The sequence below is a fragment of the Hibiscus syriacus genome, unplaced genomic scaffold, assembly GCF_006381635.1.
Source record: "Hibiscus syriacus cultivar Baekdansim isolate YM2019G1 unplaced genomic scaffold, ASM638163v2 tig00110201_pilon, whole genome shotgun sequence".
In the NCBI taxonomy this organism is placed as follows: domain Eukaryota; kingdom Viridiplantae; phylum Streptophyta; class Magnoliopsida; order Malvales; family Malvaceae; genus Hibiscus; species Hibiscus syriacus.
The window spans coordinates 1,927,438-1,953,094 of NW_024062624.1; the positions used below are offsets into that span (position 1 = coordinate 1,927,438).

Sequence of the window (25,657 nt, forward strand, 5' to 3'; positions counted from 1 at the left end):
CAAAGTCAACATGTAGGTTAACGGTCAGGTCAAATTCAACGGGTCTGGGTCAAAGTCAACGGGTCAGAGCGATTCGGGTTGACTCAATTCGATCTGAGTTAACTCAGACGGGTTCGGGCCAGTTCAGACCGACCAGACTGTTCTAAAAGGTTTTATGGGCCGGCCGAAAAGACCCACGCGTACCAACAATGCGTTGCGGTGAGCAAAACTTCGATGGATTCAACCCACAACAAGTCATTAATCAACCAAATCCATGATAAATCAATCGGAAAATGTTCGAAACTTACCCCCAACGAAGGATGAAGATGGCTCAACGATGGAGGGCTACGATCACCTGTGTTTTGTTCGCACGTCACTGATGAAGCTGATGGGCGTGGCGGTGTGCTGCAATGCCGATTGGATTGATCGGAGAATGGAAAAATCAACAGCGACCAATGGTTTCCTCGACGTACGTTCGGAATGTCAATTCACGGCAAACGACGATGTTACTCGACAAGGGGATAGGGGGGTTTTGGTAGTAGGAGGTCGTCGATCACGTTAATAGGGTCGGTGATGGAAACAGAGGCTGGTCGGAGATGATTCGACTGTGGGGGTTGTTTTCGGGGAAAATAAGTTTAAAAATTTGGGATCGAGTTTAGGGTATTTTGAGCATGGGAAAGAATTTTGGGATATTATATCCTAAACTTAACCAATAAAATATATATTTAATAAAAAATTCATAAATAGTTCCCTAGCCTAAATGGCTAAGGCATAGGCGACAATAGCTATAAGGTCATGGGTCTAAGGGGCTGTTTGTTTGCCTCTTAATGGAACCATTCAACGCTAAATGCTAAACCGTTCAGCATTCAGCGCGTTTGTTTCGCACCTCTGAATGATTCAGTGCTGACTGATTCAACAAAATAGTGCTGACTGATTCAGCAAAACAGTACTGAATGATTCAGCAGAGAAGTACATTATGAATGATTCAGAGCCATTATCAAACAACATGTCACATTCAGAGCTAATTCATTCAATGCCTCTGAATCATTCAATATTTGAATCATTCAGCGCTTAATCATTCTGAAGTAAACAAACAACTCCTAAGCCTCCTAGTCACCACATTTTTTTCCTGAAAATATTTTTAGCTTAAGGGTAAATTTCAAGTCGAGTCCCTGCATTGTCCTTGATTTACAGATTTACCTAAAATTATTATTAAAATATCAATTAAATCCTCATAATTACTTAATAAATTATTAATATTTTTGACCCGAAATTTAGGGGTGTGACAATTTGCATGTACAAAAGCAGCGTGCAATGATGATCTTATGTGGGTATCAACTCTCTCATGAGTCACACGATGAGTTCTCATGCCATATATCTTCTTCCATTGTCTTTTCTGATACAACTCCCGCTGAAACAGAACATTCCACTGACTCAGTGTTATCACTATGAAAATAATTGTGGTAGGCAAGAAGCCTTTTCTCAGCCCAGCCTAGACTTACACTCAAAGTAGAGCTTAATATCTTGGAATAATCAGGATCTTTCATTGCCTTTGCATCCTTTTCAGCTTCCATTAACAGATTATTTGCAGCAAACAACAGATCACCTTCCACTTGTCCAGTTTCGACATAAGGGTCGAACAATATCCACAAGAAACAAAGATTATGCAGCATCCAGTTCATTCCAAGGACTAGCCATGCCTTTTTTATGAGTTCCAGAACCTCATCCACTTCTTTAACGACAGATGTTTCATCATTGACATCAAAATAAGCTTCTAACAACATTTGGTAAATTCTAAGATTCAACAGGAATCCATCTTCCCAGTGGCTGGTCTTAGAAACGGACTCATCAAAGGTTCTATAAACAGGAAATAAAATAATGCTCCTGTTTGCTTAACACTTTGAAGCAATAATGAATTCATATGGGATACACATATGACTGGTGAATTTTGCAATGGTTTAAAATTATAATTTTGTGTTTTGAGTACATGTTTAGTCATTGCTAGGGGTGTGCAAATCCGGGTACCCAGATTTTCGGGTACCTGAAAACCGGGTACCCGTAATTTGCGGGTATCCGAATACTCGGATTTTTTTCTTTAAATTATTAAATAAAAAAAAGAAAAATACATGCAAAGAATTTAACACAAACTGGATATTTTTTTTATGGCTCAATGCACCTAAGAAGATTATAAATAATGGTTAGAAAAAGAATGTGCTAGTCGGCTACAATTTTAATCAAGAATGTATTTTTCTTCCAGTAGCTTTACATCTTCTTCCAGCTGAAGCAACTCCTAAAAATTTTAATCAATAACGTAACAGTATCAATAGCAATGGATAATGAACAATGCCAAAGTATGTGAAAACTCCATTAGTAGGCTATTTTAACATCCCCTAAAACAATGTTCACTATTTAACTTCAACTCTTTACTAAGAAACAACAAAAGAAAATGCCACAAGTTAATATCATCTACCTTACATGTACCCAAAAAGAGAACTAGTGTACCAGAATAAACCAGTGTAACAGAAAAGCAATGTACAGAAACTGAAGAATAACATAATCAAATGCCTTAAACATTGATAACTATGGAGAAGCATCTTGTTGTAATACCTGAAGTCCAACATCGAAAAACAAAATTTAATTATTATTGTTGGTTTATTTTAATCCAAATTCTGACAAACTACACAAAAACTAAATAATTAATATGATGGATTGTTGTTTTTGGTAGATTGAAAAGAAAATCTATGAAAAAGATGGAAAGATATACTTTTTTAATTTTATTTTACTGTATTTACCAAAGAGATTATGTTAATTCAGTTCAACTTCACATGCCAAGCACTGATCAGATTATAACAAATCAATTACTAAAACCCCATTTCCTTTAATGATCAACCCACTTAAAGGGTATAACTAAAACCGGATAACAAAAGTAAATGCCGCAGGCCAAAGGAGACTTTGAGGAAGAATACGTAAATGTATTTCTCTCACAAAAAACTTAGAATTGTTGTAATAAACTAAAAACAATGTTGAATGAATTGTTACCTGGCTGAGTGACTGGATCTGGCCGGAGGTGGAAGGCTTCCACGGAAGTTGAGGTTGGAGCTTGGCGATTAATCTGCAGCGTGGCCTTTTTGAGTCTGGAGCGTGCTGCCTGTTAGGGATTTAGATGGTTTGAGCGGAGGTTTGGAGCGTGCAACAAGTAAATCATTTAGTTAATATATTAAACAAAAAAACTTAATCGGGTACCCGGGTAAGTACCGAGTACCCGGAAAAATCAATTTTTGTGACCCGGGCCCGACCCGAAAAATGTCGGGTCGGGTATTTTTTTTAAAAAAATTACCCGGGTTTTTTTTTATCCGGGTCGGCGGGTCGAGTCAATAGGGTCGGATAATTTTGCACACCCCTAGTCATTGCTAGGTGAAGATAAGTTGGCACCCAAGAATGAGCCTGAAGTCCCTGAACTAAGATTCGAGTTTAGCAGGCCTTCAGCATCGACTATAGCTAATATAATGGCACAACACCATATCCAGTGGTGGCTTTTGGACCATTGATCGTTTTGTCACTCTTTTTGGCTTTTTGCATCATCCCTAAGTGATTATGCAGAATTTCTGCACCCTTCACATGAGTAGAACTATCTCATCTGTATGAATAAAGTAACCGGTGATCAAACTCTTACCCTGGGTTGTCCTCAGCTTCGATGTCAACTCATGTATCGGTCAATTTCTGATATTGGCATGTCGGTCCAGTGCCTAGCTTCTTCTTCTTCTTCTTCAGGATTAGAGCCATTAGCATCATTTGCCACCGCATTAACAAAGTGTTCAGCCATGTTCGAATCATTTGCTTACCAGCTTAACTATGAAGAAAACATTTCCCATAAGAAAGTTCAGAACACTGAAGAAAGATTATGATAGAAACAGCCAACCAAATTATCGATAGTATATTTCTGATCTCAGCTTCAAAGAACCTCTGAGTTAGGGCAAAGACACACATGTGACTCAGTAGCAGAGTTGAAACGAATTTATGATTGAAACAAATATCTATTTATATAAACGTTTTTAGGAATGATCAAAATATTCGAACTCAATAGATCTTGACTTAATATTGTAAGTCATTCCTTTTGGAAATCCAAAAACAGGATAGATTTTATAAAGTAGAAAATTAAGGTCATGACGAAGTTGCTTTAGAGTAAAAATTCTCAATCCGACCCAAATAATTACTATAGTGTTGCTATATTGAATAATAATTATTATAATACATTTTCTATATATATTTTCGGTTATCTTTATATCTTAACGAATAAAAATAGAGAAAAATTATCCGAGTCGAGTCTGATTGAAAAGAATTTTATCTTAAAATTCAAAATGGATTAGAGATGAATAAAACATCACCAAATACCAAGATATATCACAATAAATTAAAATTTTCAATTTAAATCCAATGAACAAATAAATTCCCTCTAATTGTACCAAAATGAGATCGACTATACCATTTTAAATTCAATTAACTCATATCGAGAAAGGGGTAGTTTTTCTTGTAAGAGGAGGGGGAGAGCAATTTGTCAACCTTTTGCTTCAATGCCCATTAATGGGTAAGCCACCGCATGGCTTTGATTTTTCCATTCAATACAATGGTGTTTAGAGTTATCAACTCATAAATCACTTACAGATATTTGTAAATACATACCAACACAGGCGACCATAGGTAAACTATCCTCCTGTCTTTTACATATTGCTTCATTTGCGTTAAAAGAACAAAAAAAAACTTACTTGGACTGAAACGACATAGCAAAAGGTGAAAAAAATATGTATGGACAGGGATAGGTTAAAACAGAAAAGACTGGAAAAAAGTGAAAATTCGAAAAGCTTTTGGACTTGCGCCGATAATAATATAAAGAATAAATAAACATGTATGGGTAATTGATTGGTGGCATGATAGCGGCAATAAGAAAATATATATATACATGATAATCACATGGTATGAAAATAAATGAATAAAAATTAGTAGGTAATTTCGAACATTTCCTCCCAGTTTTCCAGTGTTCTGTCCTCTTTACTTTTCCCTGTGATGAGCGAAGGCAACCTTGCCTATGGTTCTTTAAGTCTTCTCTGTGTGTATTCCGGTGAGTCTATGGTGCTTTTCATATAGTTTTAATGTTTTGTGATTTCTCTTTTTTTTTTTCTTTAACTACTATTATTGAATCCGCAAGGGTTTTGATGAAGTTCATTGGTTTTTGACAACGGGTTTCTGATTTTGTTTAGATCTAATTATGAAATTTAGTCTGAACTGTTTGTGGGTTTGTTTTTATTTTCTTAATAATATTCATTCTGGGGTTTTGATTTCATTGATTTTGCTAATGAGTAATGAATGGATCTGGATGAATCCCCCTTCCAGAGAAATGAATACAGGAAATAGAAAACACTATATAAGTTTTGGAGTTGATTCAGGACTATTATCATGGAGACTTTTTATTGCTTTTTCCCTCTTCTATTTCCCCTGATGGATCTGACTTTTATGCAGACATGTGTGTTTAAGATGGTTTTAGCATGTATTGGTCTGTGTTACGAACTGTACGATGAATGGTCTGTAGAGAGGATGAGCAGGGGTTATTATACTTGAACCACCGGAGTATACCGTGAAACGATAGAATGGAGGATGATAACGGGCTAGAGCTTAGCTTGGGTTTATCATGTGGTGCATCATCTGCCAAATTCAAAGGCAAACTGAGTAGCTCTTCGGATGCTAGGACAGAAGAAGGCGATAGAGGCATCAAGATAGTGGATAACTTCAAAAACTTTCTTCAACCTGGAGCTGAAAAACAAGACCCTGGTGTGGGTTCTCAGAGAATTGATCCAGTCAAGCCTTCGGAAAATTTCTTTAATGATCTTTCCAAGGGTAATGGTCATGCAGAATCTTCTGTTAACTTGATTGGTAGAGGTCTCTGGGGTACAAACAGTAATAGGTCTGCTGATATCGAAGAAGACAAATGGTCAGAATCGGGTAGTAAACGTAAGATGTTGTTTAATGAGATAAACAATCCAAAGAAGCTTGAAAGAGAAGCTCATCAGACTGATTTGCATGAAAAATCCAAAGCATCACATATCTCTATAACAACAGAAGATGGCTCCACTGCTGAGAATGAAGATGTCGCGGAGTCTGAAGTTGATGGTTCCACCTCGAGGTTGGTTTCACAACATGATGATGGGTCCAAACGATTTATTGGAGTTAGTGGTTCCTCGGAGGTGTCCAAGGAAGTTAAGCTGGGAAACTTGGCTTATGATAACTCATTCCTGATACAATCAGTCAATGTCATGAATGCACCTTTCTCATTGTCTACAAAGGATTCTAACTCTGTTGGAATCCCCAGTTCATCGGGTCATACACTACCTGGCATGATGCAGATGATGCCTAGTGGAAATAGTGAACGGTCTGGCACCCAGCCTGTGAATCCTGGAAACTTACCAGTTATGTTTGGGTACTTACCTGTCCAACTTCCACTGCTGGATAAGGATAATCCGTGGGGGATGGTCTCTCACCCTCCACAGTTCCCCCCTTCATATGCTGGTAGAAGTCCACCTAATGCTGATAAACATAGTGATGGACTGAAAACATCACAAGGTATCTCTTTATCCCTTTCCTTGAAGAAAATGGGTTAGGGGGACATGGTAATAGGTATGGTGGATGGTATGATCTGTAAATATATGTAGCATATTATTTTTTCTACTCTTAATGGAGAGCTTTGAGCTACTGTGATCTTGATTTACATTAAAAGAATGATATATATTTATATATTTGCATTTTGTTACTTTCTTGCTCAGTTGCTATTCTTGAAGCACAAGCAAACTGTCCTGTTGTTACTTGTTAGTCTGTCTTGGTATCTTTTTAGATTTATGCTGCCAAACCGAATTTCTGTATGTATGAAATTTTAATGTCGAACATTAATAATCAGGTTGATAGTTGTTCATGAAATCTCCCTTTGTTGCATGTAGCTTCCATGCCTACAATTGCACGCAATCCCTCTGAGGCTGCACAATATGATGGTAGGACATTTGAACGAGTCAAAGGTGAAGCTAAACAGCATGGCACAGAGGAAGGCTCCTCTACCCGCGCAGAGGAAGATGTTAAAGGAAGCAACATGAATCTCCGAACAAATGCTGCATCTGATCGCCCAACAGCTGAAGGCTTAACTCTTGATTTTTCAGCCATAAAGCCTGGAATTGCTGCAGACCTGAAGTTTGGTGGATCTGGTTCTTATCCAAATTTACCATGGGTTTCAACCACAGGTACTGGTCCACATGGCAGAACTATTTCCGGTGTTACTTACAGATTCAGCACAAATCAGATAAAGATCGTTTGTGCTTGCCATGGAACCCACATGTCCCCTGAGGAGTTTGTTCGGCATGCCAGTGAAGAGTGCACCAATCCGGATAATAACAATGGTTTAACGACATTTCCAGGTACCAATCCCGCTGGTTCCAGTCAGAGCTGAAGCACAAAATATTTCTTCAGTGTCGTAACATATATTTACTTCCAGTTAAGTATGACATTGTTATGGCCTTGAATGCACTGCTGGAGGGCCTTGCTTTTCGCAAGGACTTTAGTTCTTTGTTTCCTTTTCCTGTTGTATTAGCTGCTGGAGTTGAATACTGCATTTGTATGTACGAATTTCTAGCTTCCTTCTCTTGTCAAATAGTAACGTTAAGCATTTTATGTCTGTAGTAACAATTCCTCGGGAAAATCATTTTTCTTTTTGTTGTATTTTATTTTCCAACAATTTAAGCTTCAGATTCGTACATGCGATATATATGTACTGTCGTGGATTGTTCCAAGCTTATTTACTGAATTACAATATCTTACATATTGCAATTTCTAATGCTGGCATGGTGAGTTCATGGTTTTGATTTGGGGATGATTATTTAAGTGTTTGGTCGGTCAACAATCTGATTGATTCATCATTCATCAGCTGCGTTTTATTGATCAAATCTGTGCAGCAGTGAAGGAAATTTGATGAACTGGAATTTAGAAAATGTTCACATTGCAACCAAGCTTATACGACTCTGCAAAACAGTTACCTCGACATCAAAACATGAACTGTTCCATGGAAGTTCACAGTTGAAGCAGATGGATTGCTCGTAAGGTACTTCAACATGATAGCATAAACATCGCAGCCTCATTAACAACAATCTGTATCATTGGTAAGATCGAGACGATTTGAAACTGCTTAAGTACGATATCGACTGCACTGGCTCGTTACAGTGCTAAATGATTTAAGTTCTCCAGTCAAAGTTTCAGTGTGTTTCGGCTCAGTTGATCCTTGTTAATATATTGAAAGAATTTAACTAGTTGACCTTTTTGTTGCTTGATGAACAAATTCATGGATTTATTGGAGTTTTTATGGTTGTTATTGAAATGTGGAATGCAAGAGTGAAATACGGGTATTTATTTTAAAAAATACTTTTAATAAAAATAAAATTATACTTTACTGTTCAGAAAAATAAAATTACCCTTTTTTACGACTGAATATTGAAGATAAGTTATTTTGTGGCTTCCAATTTTATCCGTGTTTCTATTTTGGTCATTCAATTTTAAAAATATTTAATTTTATCATTGAATTGTTTATGTTTTGATTATTCTGCTACTAAGTGTCTAACCCCTTTAAATTTCTTTTAATTTGAATTTTATACATTTTAAGTAAAACCAATCTGAGAAGAAAAATGAGAGAAAATGAAATATTTTGATACCGATAACTTCACAAATGATGGACGATAGTAGTCGAACGATGATGAAGAAAACCCAGGAATATTCTAGAAGAAAAGATTAAATATTTACCCCAAAATGCAATATTCTAGTATTATCGGTAGACGCTTAAAGATTGAGTGGTCAAAATAAAAACAATTCAAAAATTTTGAAATTTAATAACCAAAACAGAAACACAGGAAAAATAGAATGATTAGGAAAAAAATTTTACCCAATTTTTTTTTTCAATGTTTACCCAATATTGAAAAGCGAATAATTAAATAAAAATTCTGACAACATCAGACTGAAAATAATATTGAAAACTTGTTGGATGGCAAACACAGAGAGATGGATCTTCTAGTGAACCACGTCCGAGAAAACGGCAATTTGGAATCGAAAGTTTTTTTAAAAATAATTAATAAATAGCATTTTCGCATTTCTATATATATATATATAGAGAAATTCACCGAGATGGTGAGCAAGATAATTGCCATGGTGTCCTCAATACGACCTTCGGTCTCGTCGTTGATCTTAGCCGATAGTGTTGGTACGACGCATTTTGGCCTCTCTCTTTCTCCGCTTAACCTTCAACGACGCCTACTTTTCTCTCATGTTGGCTGTGGTAAACACTTTCTTCTTTCTTTTTTTATTAAATCAACTTATTTCCATTGTATGCCCTAGAATTTACTTATTTATCTGTATAAGTATTTTCAGTTAATTAGGAACTTAATTATTGAATTGAAGAATCAGATGGAATCGGACATTTTAGTTGAACTTCTCGAGTGTTTTTAAAGAATTTTAGAGGCATCTTATTATAATTCAGTTATATTACATGGTTGAAAGAACCGGTGATTTGGTTAAAAAAAAATCACGCTTTCTCGACTGTGGGAATAGGTAACAAATAAATATATGTTTTTTTTATCTGAATTTTGGTCCAGCTGTTCCACAGTCACAAATATTCGGTTTGAAAGTTTCCAAGCTGTTGAGTTCTGAGAGAAGCATTGGATGGATGCCTCATATAAAAAATGTGGTACAGGCCAGTATTATTGCTGCTCAGGAAACTGCCCTTGAATGGGTTAAGAGAGATAACAGAAGAATGCTCCATGCTGTCTATCGAGTTGGGATTTAGACCGGACCATCAAGTATGTCATTTCAATATATATTCTTGTTTTTATTTCCTTTGTTAACCCCATGAGAGGGTTGTGCATTCATCTATTCTTTTTTTAAATACTCTTTTTGTTTAAATCTTTGAATGGAACTCAAATATATGGTGGTTGTAGATTCTATACCGAGTGCTTCGGAATGAAGCTGTTGAGGAAACAAGAGATACCAGAGGAGAGATACACAAATGCGTTTCTTGGATATGGGCCTAAAGATTCTCAATTCATTATTGAACTTACTTACAATAAGCTATTAGATTACTTTTTGCTTTTTAAGTGATGATAAATCTGACTTTCTCAATTACATAACTATTCATGAGAAATTTCTGTCCACACTTGAATATGAGCTTAGTTGTGGATATTCATTTTCCTTGAATGGTGTTACCAGATTACGGACTTGACCTGTATGACATTGGAACTGCATTTGGTCATTTTGGAATAGCTGTTGAAGATGTAACTCAAGAAATTGTATTATGCTAGTGCTTTCCATATTTAATAAAATGATACTATTCTTGTACTTAGAACTGCTGCGTTCTGATTAGGTTGCCAAGACTGTGGAACTTATAAAGGTCAAGGGCGGTAAAGTAACCAGAGAACCTGGTCCGGTGAAAGGTGGTACTACTGTAATTGCATTTGTTGAGGATCCTGATGGTTACAAGTTTGAGCTAAATGAAAAGTAGCCTGCTCCTGAACCTTTGTGCCAAGTAATGCTCCGTGTTGGTGATCTTGATCGTTCCATAAAATTTTACAAGAAGGTGAGAGTTGCTGCAGAATATTGGTCAATTATATCTGATACTACTTACAGTCTTTTACATAAACATGACATTTTCTTTTATTTTGTTGGAGGGGTTGGGGTTGGGGAAGGTGCTATGTTTTATGTCATGCTGTAGGTTTTAGTCTCCATCTCCTTATCTTGCAGGCCTTTGGTATGGAGCTTCTTCGCACACGTGATAATCCAGAGTACAAGGTAAATACTATTGTCTTGATGCAGAACCCTAATAAGCTAATTGAGGGATTAACGTACTTAATATTTTTATGGTGCATAATTGAAATTTTATAGATCTTAAGGTTATATTTGGTAATTTCATTTTCATTAGCGTTCAGTATCTTAGTTTTTTCTGCTGCTATTAGGTTTGGTTTTCATTTTAAGATTATTAGTATTCTCTTAAAAGTTTTCCTTTAAAGTCCTACACAGGATAAGAGTTCTAGCTCTTTTTGGGATTAGGGTTGCTATCCTATAGAAATAACAGTATACTCTTTCTGTATAAGGCTGATTATGAGAATTTTCAGTGTTTTTGCTATTCAGATTTGTGATGCAATCTACCTTAGATTTAGATCCTTGGTCGTATGATACTGTGATGCAATCAAAGAAACTCTACTTATGAAACTTAGGTTATATTTTCTTTTCTTATTCAAATTCCCCTATTTTATTGAGGCTTTCAAGTCATTGTATTATAAAACCTAACCTACAAAGCTGTCCAGCATCACCTCTACTGCATATGCCAAAAAGAACGGTTAAAATGTTTACTAAAGAAGGATTTGTGTCATCTTGCTTAGTTTGATCGGTGAAAGTATTAATGTCAGCCTTTTAGTGATTGGCATGCTAGATATATGCGCTGACATATGCTTATTGATTTTCCTTTAGTATACATTAGCCATGATGGGCCATGGGTCTGAAGATAAAAATACTGTGCTTGAGTTGACATACAACTATGGGGTCACCGATTATGAGAAAGGAAATGGCTATGCTCAGGCAGAAATATTTATGCTTTTTTTCCCTTCAATGTTGAATCAATTTTCTTTTGTTTGCAAAAGGTAACTGTGTGTGTTATACATCATGTTTCAGCTTTGTTATTTTGAACAATAATTTCTTACAAATGGGAACAACTTGCATCTCTGCAGATTGCAATTGGCACAGATGATATTTACAAAACAGCAGAGGCTGTTAAACTGTTTGGCGGAAAAGTTACTCGGGAGCCTGGACCTTGACCTGGGAATAACACTAAGATCATGTCATGCTTAAATTCCAATGGTTGGAAGACGGTACGCTTTCAAAGCCTGTATACATTGATGTTTGTCTGAAAATTTACTTTCGAAATGGTTTACCATTCAACTATATCATCATTATCTCAAATAAGAAAACAATAAAATCATATCATTAATCTTCTCTTTCCTGTGCATTGCGCCAACACTGAGTTTTATTAGCTTTATGTAGGAAACTTTCTTTTCTTAAGTAACGCATCAAGAAAAAGAAGAAGAAAAAGCAACTCTGAATTGGAGCATCATAGATTAGATGGCAACTTATGTGGCCTTTTGACACGTTTTAGTGTTTCACATTGCAGGTTTTTGTTGATAATATTGATTTCCTCAAGGAGTTTGAGTGAGTTGCTCTCACACTATCCTTTTTGACAAAGAGATCCAAATCCAAGATGAAAGGATTCTAATTTCAATTGTAGATAAATGTTTTACAGTGAGGATCATAATAGCCGTTAGCTTTCGCGGATAGTGAAAATAATCTCGAGATGTCAGTTTTTGTTTCGAGGAACACAACCGGTACTTGATAAAGCAAGATATACAATAACCCTAATCTTCTACCTATGGTTTTACCTAGACTTGATAAAGTCGTCAACTTAAAGTATAATTTCTACCAACAGTTTAGTGAGATGAAACATTAGATTTCTGAAAGTCATAAATATAAATTTTAATATTTCTAATGGGATAAATCCCTTAAATAAGGTCAAAGATTTAAATCTTAATATTATAAAGAGTAAATTGGATTGTAAGAGTTGTCTCATAAGAAATCTCTGTAGTACCTACTCTAGAATAGATTAGTCATTAATTGGTCACACCTCAATCTCTGTCATCCTATTTTAACCATCAGAGTTGTGATAGTTCAATAGCAACAAACTGATTTTATTCTCCTATCCAGAAAATCATTGTGCAACCTTCTCCAACACTTGTTATCTTGAAAGAGAGATTATAAACCAGTTAGCAAACCATTTACACATGAAACAAAACAGCTTTAAGCAGAGACAACAAAATACATAACATAAAACAACAGACCTAGAAACCTGGAAATTTATGTCTTAAAGTAGTTTATCTTGCCTACCAGCACTAGTCGTCCTTATACAGTACATGAACCATACTTAGCAATAAAAAGAAGACCCAGTTTTTATTAACAGTGAAAGGCTTTTGACATTCACATATATGGTACCAAACTTCCATCATCTTCTTCAGTAGTTACAGCAATATTGAATCGTCTAAGTACGATTTTGGCACTTCTCCATAGCTCTCGGGGCTGCGCAATGCAAAAAAAAAAGTGTAAATGTTTGCCTGTTTTGAATTAATCCCTGCTGCATTATCTAACAAACTTAGAAAAGATGGCCATTTTGCATTTGAATGAATAGGCAATCAAGAAACAATAAGAAATCGTACTATAGCGTACCTAGGCCAATAGCCTCAGTACTCTTCATGATCCTCAATCTCTTACAAGAGTTGGTAAACATCCTGCAATGGAATGGGGCACTTAAATTAGTGGGATATTCTTGCATCTCTCATGAAACATTTAGAATGTTAATGCTATGATAAAATCTAACTAAAGACTAAATATGTATCCTTAATCAATAAACTCCAATGAAAACTCTGATTAAGAATAACTTGATCGGTTTTCAATCATCCAATCAATGCTCCTACATTGAGGGTATTTAACACAAGTTGCAGATCAACTTACTCCCAAGGGACATCGCCGACCAGCATCCAGTCACCGTCTTTATCTTCATAGGTGAGTACATACTCAGAGCTGTGGAGGAGATCGATTAATCGACTCTCACTCAACCCATCCCGGCTAGAAACGCCATTAGAGCCACACTGACCTGAACCAGTTAATTACAAACCACAAATTAATCCCTTTCAGAAATCCATCTGGCAGTTTTGCACATACAACTTCGATTTAATGAATCATAGATCATTACATTGCATGCAGATTCTTTTGAGCCAGTATGTCAATTTTCACAAATTAGAATAAATAAATAAAACAAAGTTGACAACAGATCGACCACAGAAAGATACCGGAAAACACAAGAATGAACAGAGGATTCATGGTTTAGAATTTCGAAGGGAGAATTACCAATTGTGAAGCAGCTGAACATCTTTTCGAGTGCCGAAGAGAGTTCTTTGTAGCTGCCACTGATCTTGAGATCAACTTTCCTAAGGTATGGAGCACCATCCATACTAACTTTGACATACAGACATTCCGATCCTAAATTGGCTTCGGCATTGTCATCGTCATCGTTCTTTGAGGGATGAGAAGCCATGGTATTCTTCCGGAAAGACCGAATTGGTGGCCATCCTACTACCTGTGCCCTGCTAAAACATCAATAGGAAGATAAAAGGACTAAATTTCCTGGATTGAAAGCCGAGTAAACAATTTGACCAAGACAACACGGTAGCTACTAACAAATATATATAATTCTTCTACAAAGAAGGCAAGTTTGAACACTAAAAAAATACTTAGGTAAAAACCATCTTATTAAAGCTTAATTCCACTGTTTATAGACCTAGTAAATGTTGCTATCATTATTGAAATAAATTAAATTAAGCAGGAAAAAGGGTCATAAATCCTTTATCAGCAGCATTATTTTCACATCTCAAAGCTAAAGAAAAAGTAAAAAAAGAAAAGGAAACGAAGCAATATAAGTTTACGTTGGAGCTGGAGCAGCAGTAATCCCATTTCCATGAATACTGCCAGCAACTCTCTGGGACTTCTTCTCCTGAACCACCTGGGGCTTCTGAGCTGCTCCATCCTTCAAAACCGGACCACCCAAACCCGAATCCGGCCCAGAAAGATCATTTCCTCCATTATTCTTACCGCCACCTCTAGGAGAAAACAACCCTTCAGATCCTCCTCCACTGCCACCGGAAAAAACCCATTTCCCGCCACCGTCGAGTGCATCGGAAAACCCCCTTTTTGCTCCGGGCACAAAACTCTTAAGTGAAAGCACGTTTTGGTCATGATCCTCTCTCTCCGGTGAATCGGACCCGGGTAAACCGAGTCTCAACTCAGTATCTTTTAAGCGTAATCCATTCTTTTTGTCATTAGTATCAGAGCTTTTCTCCATTGAAGGAAGCGGCTGCTCTGATAAACCTATGTAATCATGCTCTATGGGCTTAGACATCAAAATGAGAACATCCACAATTACAATAAGAGATCAACCACAAAACAAAACAAAGAAAAAAAAACCTATTTTTTCTTCTTTAAGAGCTAAAGAAATACTGCTAAGGTTGATATTGAATGGCTTCTTTTAAGCTTTCGGCCTTGGGGTAATCACTTTTGTTTAAGTGTTTCTATATAATGACAGCCAGAAGAAAATATTTTCTTTTGGAATAGTAATATGAATATGAAGTAATAGTAATATGAAGTAAAACCCAGTTAAATTGGAATTTAATTCTACTTTTTAAACAGAAAAAGGAGTTTCATTAATCAATCTTGGTTCTTTTTGTTTTTAAAGTAAAATTTTAATATAAAACTGCTATTTTGTTGGGAACCACTTCCGACAAAGTCACGGGAAATTCTCTTTCCGAGCCTTTTGTTTTTTAAAAAGAAAAATGGAATGTTAATGAAAACGCGCCGGGTGAACTAACGTCTACCGTCTTAATCTGACGTGTCAACGGATTTAACTAAAGTACGCCTCATTTCAGACAGCGTTGTGGACGACACGAGGGGGGGAAAAATATAAAACTGCTATTTTGTTGGGAACCACTTCCGACAAAGTCACGGGAAATTTTCTTTCCGAGCCTTTTGTTTTTTAAAAAGAAAAATGGAATGTTAATGAAAACGCGCCGGGTGAACTAACGTCTACCGTCTATAATCTGACGTGTCAACGGATTTAACTAAAGTACGCCTCATTTCAGACAGCGTTTGGACGACACGAGGGGGGGAAACTGCATGGAATCAAGAGAAAAGGAAAGGACGATAGCTGTTTTGCTGCCTTTGTTGTAAAAGCCCTTGCTCTTTAAACCGACCAAAACTACTCACGTTTTCAAGTGACAATAATAAATCAATGTTAAAACCGGGTTTCTTTTTTTTTTTCCTTGGCTGATTTCTTGTTTGGATTGCAGGAAAAGTGAAAAAGGAAGCTGGCAAGTGTGGGGGGGAAAACGGCAGTTTGAGGAGGGTGGTGGGGAAGTGAAAGAGAAATGACTGTTCGATAATATTTTGTGTTTGTTAAGTTCTGTTTTTTATTCGATTTTCTGTCTCAGATAAAGTCTTATTAACTCTCAATTTGGATTTTGTAATATTTTTTTGTTTAAATATATTTCACATATTTAATTGTATTTAAAAATGTACTCAACTTTCATTTAATTCTTAATGTTTATATATTCTATTAATTTAATTTTAATTAATTTGATAAATTTAATATTCTAATCAAATATTAATGCAAGAAGATTAAAGGAAAAAGAACCAAACCTAATACATAAAAAAAAATGTTATATGTGCTTTAACCATTGAACCATGCCCTACATCTATGAAATAGAAAACAACATTATCTATATGCAACATATTGTATTCAATGCAATTAAAAAAACAATTAGCCAAATTAAAAAATATTATTTTCAGAAGACAAATAATTTATCTTAAAACTAATCTCATATGACGATTATTAAAAGAGATCAGTGTATCAGCACATTAAACATTTAAATAGATTTTCGTTGATTTTGAACGTGTTTAGTGGAAAACCAAATTTAGAATAATGAAAATGAGTGAAATGCAAACATATTGATTACAATATTATTGCGAAAGATGACGAATTACGGGCGACGATTAATTACCAACAACAATCGAAAAAGTATAGTATCAAAATTCAAACATTTTTACAGTTTAGTAACAAAATTAATATACCTCTAAATTTTAATATCTAAAATGAGGTACAAAACTAATAAACTCAAACAAGAGCATCGGACTAAGATTGTCGACCGTCTAAAAATTCCAAAATTTAACTCACTATTTCTCCGTTTTTTTTTTTGGGTTTGGATATTACATATCGGGTTGTAATGTAAATTGGAGGTTCTTGAAATTCACCCAATGTTTCATAAATTGTCAATATAGCCGACATGAATTAATCAGACGCCCAAAGATTTTATGACAGGAAAAAGATTTAGAATCTATATATATACGTGCCTGACTGATTTTGTATGTATATATTTTATGACAAATTTAAAAAAATCTCCCACCCCACCACTTTGCCCTCCTCCTCCATGAACTTCATATTTTGTAGTGTTGTGATTATTCACTAAAGAAAATTAGCATTCCTTCTATCAGTCATCAAAAACAAGCTTTGCTTTGCATCTTAAAGAAGATAATTCGAGTCCGCTTTAACCGGAAACGTCGACGACTTATACAATTACACAAGTAACTAAGAGAAAACCCTTTAATGTTTCACACCATTTCACTTTATTCCAATCAAAATCCTTTACATATTGCTTCAGGTGAAGGACATGTTAGGTCTGTTCTGTTGCAGAGATCTTGAGACTAAAACTTGAGTATGCCAAAGAAGTAAACAAAGATGGTTTTAGCCCTCTTCACATGGGACGGAATGGAGAGGAGGGGGAGGGGATGGGGTGTGGTTGGGAAGGTTTTTTTTAAAATATTTTTTAAAATAAAATATTTAAAATTATCAGAATACGATGCATGTCACCTACAGGGATTTTTAAATGATCGTTACAGTATTGACACTTAAAATGATAATATTTGTAACATTAAGCACCTGGGTTGACAAAAAAATAATTTAAGTACGTAAATAAAAAATATATAGTTTAAACACTTATTTTTGTATTAAATTATTAAAATAAAATTTAAAAAATATAAATATGTTTAAATATTTTTGAAAATTTATATAAAAATTAGTAAAATATAGCACTAAGAATTAGTATATCAATGCTTTTACTTTTTAGTTTTGAGGTTTTTTACCATTTTCCGTTCATATTTTTTTAGGTTATGAGTTTTAGACCTATAAGAACACTTTCGTTCTTAGTTTTGGAGTCTCCTTCCCTTCCTCTCTAAGTAAGATTAGAATTAAATTTAGAATTCGTAAAATAAAAATACAACAACCTTACATTACATCACTTTTAAGCTTAAATAAACGTCACAAATTGAAAAAATTGTTTGTGTTAGTTTGTTTATTAAATCAACGAATAAGTTCTTTGTTAATGCTTGTTCATTTATTTAAATGAATAAAAAACTTTATTCATATTTATTCGTTTAATAAATAAAGAAACTTCTTGTTAAACAATTTATAAATAATTCGTTAAACGTTCGATTCGTTTACAAATCCACTCAAAAGATGAATCCCACCTAAGGCTAGAGTCCAGAGCCCGTATGGAATATCTTTTCCGTTAATCTCGCAATATCACTGTCTTGTTAATTATTAATTAGGAATCAAGTTAAGCACAAATATCTTCGGTTTTAGTACATCTGCACGTGTGATGTTTGCATGCAATAAGCGTAAAGTGGATTAATTTTGGATTTTAATTGTTTTTTTTTATATATCTTATGTATTTGATAATGAGATTTTACTTCTTTTTCCAAATATTATTTCTTAATCAACTCTTAAGCATTTAATAAGTTCATATAATTTCAAGTGAATCATGGTTTAAATAGCACTGAAAATAGCAAATAAAGACAACTAAAATAATGTCCAAGCTCCCAAAAGAAAAAAAATTGGTAAACTACATATTTAGTCACTCAATTATTGATTTGATTTTGTTTTCATTATCCGTTGTTAAAAGATAAACAAATTGTTAAAGTGATAATTTTTTTATTAATGATGTGACATTATTTTATGATGATATGTCAGTATCACATTAATTTTTAAACGATGAATGACTAAAATAGAATCAAAATGTAACACTATGTATGATTTTGAAGGAAAACAAATAGTTGGGTGACTAAAATGGAACTAAAGTGATAATTGGATGAGTGAATACGTAGTTTATCCAAATAAAAGAATATATATGAAATGGATGTCACAATCGGACCAAAGACTTTCTGATAAGGGATGGGGGACAAGATGAATCTTGAAAACAGGAAGGTTGGACCCCGTGCAGGATTTTGATTAAACATGCATATGGGATGGAATCACAAACTTTTTTTCCTAGTCAGCTTTTACATCGCTGCAAATTAAGAATTAAGGCCAGCTTTTACATATCCGACGCGTCAGCTTTTACATCGCTGCAAATTAAGGGCTAAATTACATAACACCGTTTTTTTTAATTTTACATTTCTGACACCGTTTGACTAATATTTCCAGAAGTAGCACCTTTTCTGTGTTGAGTTGGCAAAGGCGCGTCCCCGGGGACGCGCTTTACCCGTATTTTCGCTGAGTTTGATGCCACGTGTGGAAGGCGCATCCCCGGGGACGCGCCTTTGCCATATCAGTAGACACGTGTGGAAAGCGCATCCCCGGGGACGCGCCTTCCATTAAATGTCATAAATGCCCACATCCGTTTTTTCCTAACTACCTCCTCCTCCCCTATATAAACCCCCTCAACCCTCCCTCATTCTTCACACCAAAATCATATTCTCCTCTCTTATATAACTCAAATTCTCCAACTATTTGAGTTTTAAATTTGTTATTAGTGGTAAAAATTTATTTTATGTTAGTATTTTTTAAATAGTTATTATTTTTATATTAATATATTTATGTAAATATTATTTTATTAAAAATATTTATATAATTATTATTTATTTAGAATTATTAATTTTTTTTGCTAATATATTGTTTTGTCTACAGTTATAATGGAAAACGAAATGCTGTTGCGATTGGATATTGATCATATCTCCAGACATTTTAGCGATATGGTAATATTTTTTAATTAATGTTAATATTTAAATTTATTTTTATTTTAAAGTTATTATGAATTTATATTAATTTTTATTTTTTATAATGTATATTATTTAGGATGTTGATCATATTTTAGAGACTTTTTATTAAAAATCCACTTATACCGACACCGGAACGTATTTTGCCATATTTGGCTTCTGCCGGGTTCGGTATATTGCAACAATTATAGGCGGTTGCAAACTCGAACTGTCCTAATTTTTGCACTGATTGAGAGGTGGAGGCCCGAGACACACACTTTTCACCTTCCATGTGGAGAGGCGACAATTACATTGGAGGATGTCTCTATGCATCTGGGGCTTCCCGTCGACGGAAATATGATGTGTGGTATGGCGGATGGTGATTGGCAATCAATGTGTATTGATTATCTTGGAGTTGCTCCGCCAGAGTTTAATGGAGGTAGAATAGCTTTATCTTGGTTGAAAGCTAATTTTGAGGTTTTAAATGAAAATGCTTCAGAGGATCAAGCAAAGGCATGTGCTCGGGCATATATTCTACGAATAATTGGAGGAATATTGATGCCCGACAAATCTCGCAACCAGGTGCATTGTATGTGGTTGCGGCATCTGATCGATTTTGATGAAGCTGGAAGATATAGTTGGGGTGCTGCAGTTTTGGCATTTCTCTTTAGAGAAATGTGTCGGGCGACCAATTATAAGAAAACTGCTATCGGTGGATGTCTTCTGCTTCTACAATCATGGGCGTGGTTCCGCATGCCTTTCTTATGCCCGATTGTGAAATGAACCATACGTATTCCCCTTATTGTTGAGATTATTTTCGAACTAAATTTTGATTTAAATATTTTCAATTAAATAGGGTGATATTTAGTTTATATTATATTTCATAGGTGGTCGATGAAAAGAAAGGACCATAAAAGTATACCTACTGGGTTAGAGGAAATTCGTTTACTTATTGATACGAAAGCTGGGTCTGAGGTATGTTTTTAAATTTGTTTAATTATTAATATTTTAATTTAAAATGTTAGATATAATTAGAATATTTTATTTATTTGAATTGTATATTTATATTTCAGTTTCAGTGGATACCTTATGCGAGCGATGAAGTGAAAGCTTGCATCCCACCCCACCTTAGTGGGTTATTAGAGGTATGGATATTGGTTATACCTCTTATATGTTATGTTATTATTGAGTGGCATCCAGTTGATCGCGTGCTCTGTCAGTATGGTTGTACGCAATATATTCCTGGAGTTCCTAGGAATTTAGACGACATGCATAACATAGATAGACGAGGAAAGAAAGATGTTAACTGGGTGGTGAGACACAGAGATTGGATTGCGCTTTGGGAGAACCGATATACACTGTTGGCCCCTCGACAATATTACGCTGAAACTGGTCATATGGTTACGGATAACTATATGGACTGGTTTAATGAAAATGGGAAGCCGTTTCTACTTTCGGTGGAAGCACGAGGGGTTAACATTCCTAGGCGCCGACACAACTTTGGCATTGCATATCAAACTGATCAAGCTGATAGCCCGACACAACTTATCTGTAATGATTTCACATCATTAATGGCGGATCCAACGCCATATACCATGCCATCAAGTTCAATAGGAAGGCATTCATCTGCAACTGCTTATGATCTCAACCCACGTGGCTTCACCAATAATCCATATGGCAACATCTCTTCTACTTCAAGGGGCAGACATTCATCTGCCAATGTTTTCGACTTATATATGGAAATGCCAACGAGACGACAGTCTATTCACATCCCACATGATACAATGGCCTCAAGTTCAAGGGGAGGACACGCAAGCGGGAACTTATTTGACCTCAATATTGGATTATCGGAGGAACCCTCATCTCCACCCGAAGAACCTCTTCGGGAGCCAGGTGCAGATGGTGCTGAAACGGGATTATTCGTTGAACCTGACTCACCACAGTTTAACGTACATTCTGATGATGACGAGGATGACGTTCCGATAAATACAACACCAGCCGAACTTCCTGCACATATGTATGAGGCTGATTATGATGCAATGTATGAGCCTGAATTTCCAGATCTTCCTGATGTTGGCAACTATGGACTTCAATCATCAGTCGATGACGGTAATTTACATATTGGAATGGAGTTCGCATCGAAGGAGGAAGCAATGATGGCAATAAAGAGTTACAATATTCGTAACTCAGTTCAGTCCCGAGTTGATCGATCTAACACGGAGAAATATGTCTGCTACTGCGTCCAACGTCACAACAGATGTCAATGGATGGTCCGTGTATCAAAGAGGAAGAGGAATAACAACTTATGGGAACTAACCAGATACAACGGTCCTCATACATGTTGTGCAATAGGTATAAACCAGGATCATCCCAACTTGGACTCCAACATTATTTGTCAAGCAATCATGCCCATTGTGAAGCAAAGCTCTCATATAGCTGTTGCAGTGTTGATTTCTGCTATACAGTCACAATATGGGTACACTGTCTCATATAAAAAAGCGTGGTTGGCAAAACAGAATGCCATTTGCAAACTTCATGGCGAATGGGATTCCTCTTACAACGAGCTGCCCAGTTGGTTTCATGTTGTGCAAAGACTTAATCCCGGGACAATTGTTGAGTTCGAAACTCAACATCATTACGTGAATGATCGAATGGTTCGCGATCGCTGCCAATTTTACCGAGTCTTTTGGACTTACCCTCAGTGTATTAATGCAGTCAAGTACTGTAAACCAATTGTCCAAATTGATGGTACTTTCTTGTATGGGAAATACAAGCAAGTTTTATTATTGGCTGTGGTCCAAGATGGAAACCGTAATATTCTTCCTGTTGCGTTTGCCCTCGTTCAAGGAGAAGACACTGAGTCTTGGGCTTTATTCCTTAAAAATTTACGTTAACATGTTGTCACCAGGGAACGAGTATGCATTATTTCAGACCGAGGAGCTGGGATAAAAGCAGCAATGGACTCTTTGGGTACAATGTATAGACCTCCACATGTTCAACATCGTTATTGTGTCCGTCATATTGCTGCAAACTATTACGGAAAATACAAGAAGAACGATGAACGTCAGTTAGTCGTGCGGATGGGTATGTTACTTTTTCCCAAATTTTCTCATTTCTTATTACTTATTTACTTCATATTAACTATTACATATTCCTAATGGCTTAGGTTACGAACTCTTACCTCAAAGGTTTGAGTCGATGCTACAAGAGCTGTTTGGCAAAAATAAGAAGGGGTGCGAGTACATTATGGACATCAGCAAAGAAATGTGGACAAATGCATATGACGGGGGGTATCGCTATGGTCATATGACAACAAACTTGGCTGAAGCAATAAATTCAACCTTAAAGGGGGCGCGTCATTTACCAGTCACGGCGTTGGTTAAAACGACTTATTTTCGTTTGGGTCAACTCTTTGCAAAGCTCGGTGGACAAGCTCTTACTTGGATGCAAAACGGACATATTTACCACCCAAGACTAGTAGTTGATTTACAGAAAAAAGTGGCTGCATCAAATGGGATGTTAGTTACAAATTTTTCTCGCACCCGTGAATTGTTTCGTGTAACCGAAATGCCACGTCCGCTGCAAGGGATTGAAGCTAACTCTTTCAGAGTTAATCTGCAAGAGAGGTGGTGCGATTGTGGTTTCTTTCAAGCACTCAAATATCCATGCTCATGTCATTGTTGCTTGCTCACATTCGCATTTTGACTACAAAAATTATGTTGATCCCGTATACCAACTTTCACAAGTATTCAAGGTATATGAATTTGAGTTTCCGCCCATAGGAAACGAAAGAGACCCAAATGAGATTCAAACTTGGCTTACAATTGTACCAGATCCATTGCTATTGAGGGACTCAGGTCGTCCAAAATCTACTAGAATACATTGTGATATGGATATTCGGGAGAAGTCAACAGAACAAAAACGATGTGGGCATTGTAGAAACATCGGGCACAATAGAAAAAAATGTCCAGCTCTGTTATCATCATATAACCGTTAACTCTTATGTAATTAATATTGTATTTAAATGAATGTTTTTGTTTCTAATAATTTAATGTTATTGCATTTATATAATTTGTCAATGTATGTACACCTAAATAATTTTTTTTAACTTTTAAATACATAAATATATTTAATATATTTATTTAATATAATAATTAATATTATTAGTTATAATTTTTTTAAAATATAATAATAATTCCACTTTCTAAGTAGAGAAAAATATTAAATTAAACAAATTAAAAGTTATTAAAAAATTTATATATACGATGACACATTTCATGTTCTGATTGGATGATTAAATTTATTAAATTAAATTTTCAATAAGACTAATTTTATAAAATATGTAAGTCTTGAATATTAAATATGTAATTATACTAATTTATTAACTTATGCATCAATATTTTCGTTAAATATTGATATGAGATGACTAGATTGATAACATTTAAATAATTAACTGATAAAATTAATAGATCGATAATCAAAATCAAAAATAATAATATAACCATATGTGTAATATTATAATTTTATACATTTTTCCTATAACTACAATAAAGTCAAAACTGGTTTTCATATATTGTTATATCATATTAATGTAGATAATTCACTCCACCTTTAACACATATTAACAAAATACATTTGATAATTCTTACATTATAATCGAAACATTTTACATAATATATTATTAATTTATAATAATAATAAAAATAAACTATTTATTATAAAACAAAATACGTGTCTGCTGAGTTGGCAAAGGCGCGTCCCCAGGGACGCGCCTTCCACACGTGGCATCCAACTCAACGAAAACACGGGTAAAGCGCGTCCCCGAGGACGCGCCTTTGCCAACTCAGCAGAAAGGGTGCTACTTCTGGAAATATTGGTCAAACGATGTCAGAAAAGGAAAATTTAAAACAAACTGTGTCAGTTATGTAATTTAGCCCAAATTAAGGCCATCAACCATGGAACTGCATCCCTCCACCGTACACATCCAAAGATTCCCCAGCTGAAACAAACTCATCACCACAACAATCATCAATTTTAATATAAAATTCAATTATAAATTGCAGAAATGAACTAATCATCAAGCCATGAAAATGGTTGCAGAAGCCTCAGTAAGAATTGGTTTCAAATCCCATGAACTGTAGGGGGGAATTTGCAGGGTTAAGCGGCATTTCACATCCATGAATTGTAGGGGAAGAATTGGTTTCTTTTTTATATTATCGTACGTCCCACTAGCTTTTCTATCAAAGGACCCCTACCTATTGCGTCGTCTGAATTATTGAGAGCGAGGGGCCTTGAATCCTACTCTTCTTCTTAATTACAGACAATCAGTACATATATTGATTAAGCTTTTGCCATATGATTGAAAGCTCATAAACAGTGATTAGAGCATCTAAATTGATTTTATTTAGTTAAATTTGATTAATTATAGAAAATAACTCTTTAATTAAAAAAAGCAAGAAAAATACGAGTATAAGACAAAAATGGCAGTAAGAATTCAGCATAAAGTAAAGAGAAAATAACCTCAGTGACCAAAAAGCCCATATAATATACGATTTTAACCAACTTTTTTCGGATTTGCCAAAATGACCAACAAAATCGCAATGCGATCGCTAATTCGCAACGCGATCTCCATTATCGCAAATTCGCGTTGCGATAGTTGGAAATCGCGTTGCGATGGTATACAATGTCGTTGCGATTTTCCCAATTCGCAATGCGAATAAGTAAATCGCAACGCGAATTGGGAAAATCGCAATGCGATACTGACTATCGCAATGCGATACTTACTATCGCAATGCGATAATACAAAATCGCAACGAGATACTGACTTTCGCAATGCGATTCTGACTTTCGCAACGCGATTTACACAGCGCCATTCGTATTAACGCGTATTTTTTTTTCAAATTCCAAACACGAATTTTTTCTTAATAAATCG

The 25,657-nt window shown here is 35.3% G+C and overlaps 2 protein-coding genes and 1 pseudogene across 5 annotated transcripts; 2 read left to right on the forward strand and 1 right to left on the reverse strand.

Annotated features, from left to right (window-relative positions):
* The first annotated feature begins 4,950 nt into the window (after nt 1-4,950).
* On the forward strand, nt 4,951-7,722 carry LOC120218827 (ninja-family protein mc410-like). Of its 2 annotated transcripts, XM_039215728.1 has the most exons (3): nt 4,951-5,095; nt 5,494-6,591; nt 6,963-7,722. In XM_039215728.1, exons 2-3 carry the CDS (start codon nt 5,622-5,624, stop codon nt 7,460-7,462), a joined length of 1,470 nt encoding a protein of 489 aa, XP_039071659.1. In that variant the 5' UTR covers nt 4,951-5,095; nt 5,494-5,621; the 3' UTR covers nt 7,463-7,722. The 2 variants fall into 2 exon arrangements, with proteins under 2 accessions (XP_039071659.1, XP_039071658.1); XM_039215727.1 differs by lacking the exon at nt 4,951-5,095 and having other exon boundaries at nt 5,446-6,591.
* Nucleotides 7,723-9,050: 1,328 nt separating this feature from the next.
* Nucleotides 9,051-12,437, forward strand: LOC120218828 (annotated as a pseudogene).
* A 482-nt stretch (nt 12,438-12,919) lies between these two features.
* LOC120218829 (auxin-responsive protein IAA27-like) lies at nt 12,920-15,183 on the reverse strand. Of its 3 annotated transcripts, none has more exons than XM_039215730.1 (5): nt 14,571-15,183; nt 13,996-14,234; nt 13,600-13,741; nt 13,315-13,376; nt 12,920-13,167 (listed from the first exon to the last, which is right to left on the reverse strand). In XM_039215730.1, the coding sequence occupies exons 1-5, from the start codon at nt 15,041-15,043 to the stop codon at nt 13,130-13,132; spliced, it is 954 nt and encodes a 317-aa protein (XP_039071661.1). In that variant the 5' UTR covers nt 15,044-15,183; the 3' UTR covers nt 12,920-13,129. The 3 variants fall into 3 exon arrangements, with proteins under 3 accessions (XP_039071661.1, XP_039071662.1, XP_039071660.1); XM_039215731.1 differs by having other exon boundaries at nt 13,996-14,231; nt 14,571-15,182; XM_039215729.1 differs by having other exon boundaries at nt 13,305-13,376; nt 13,996-14,231; nt 14,571-15,182.
* Nucleotides 15,184-25,657: the final 10,474 nt, after the last annotated feature.

Excerpts from the sequence above, each read along its gene's own strand:
- LOC120218829 (XM_039215729.1), bottom strand. The coding sequence starts at position 15,043 with ATGTCTAAGCCCATAGAGCATGATTACATAGGTTTATCAGAGCAGCCG. Across the intron at positions 14,232-14,570 it reads ACTGCTGCTCCAGCTCCAAC|GGCACAGGTAGTAGGATGGC; the intron begins GTAAACTTATAT and ends ATGTTTTAGCAG. Across the intron at positions 13,377-13,599 it reads GTCGGCGATGTCCCTTGGGA|GATGTTTACCAACTCTTGTA; the intron begins GTAAGTTGATCT and ends ATTCCATTGCAG.
- LOC120218827 (XM_039215728.1), top strand. The coding sequence starts at position 5,622 with ATGGAGGATGATAACGGGCTAGAGCTTAGCTTGGGTTTATCATGTGGT. Across the intron at positions 6,592-6,962 it reads TGGACTGAAAACATCACAAG|CTTCCATGCCTACAATTGCA; the intron begins GTATCTCTTTAT and ends TGTTGCATGTAG.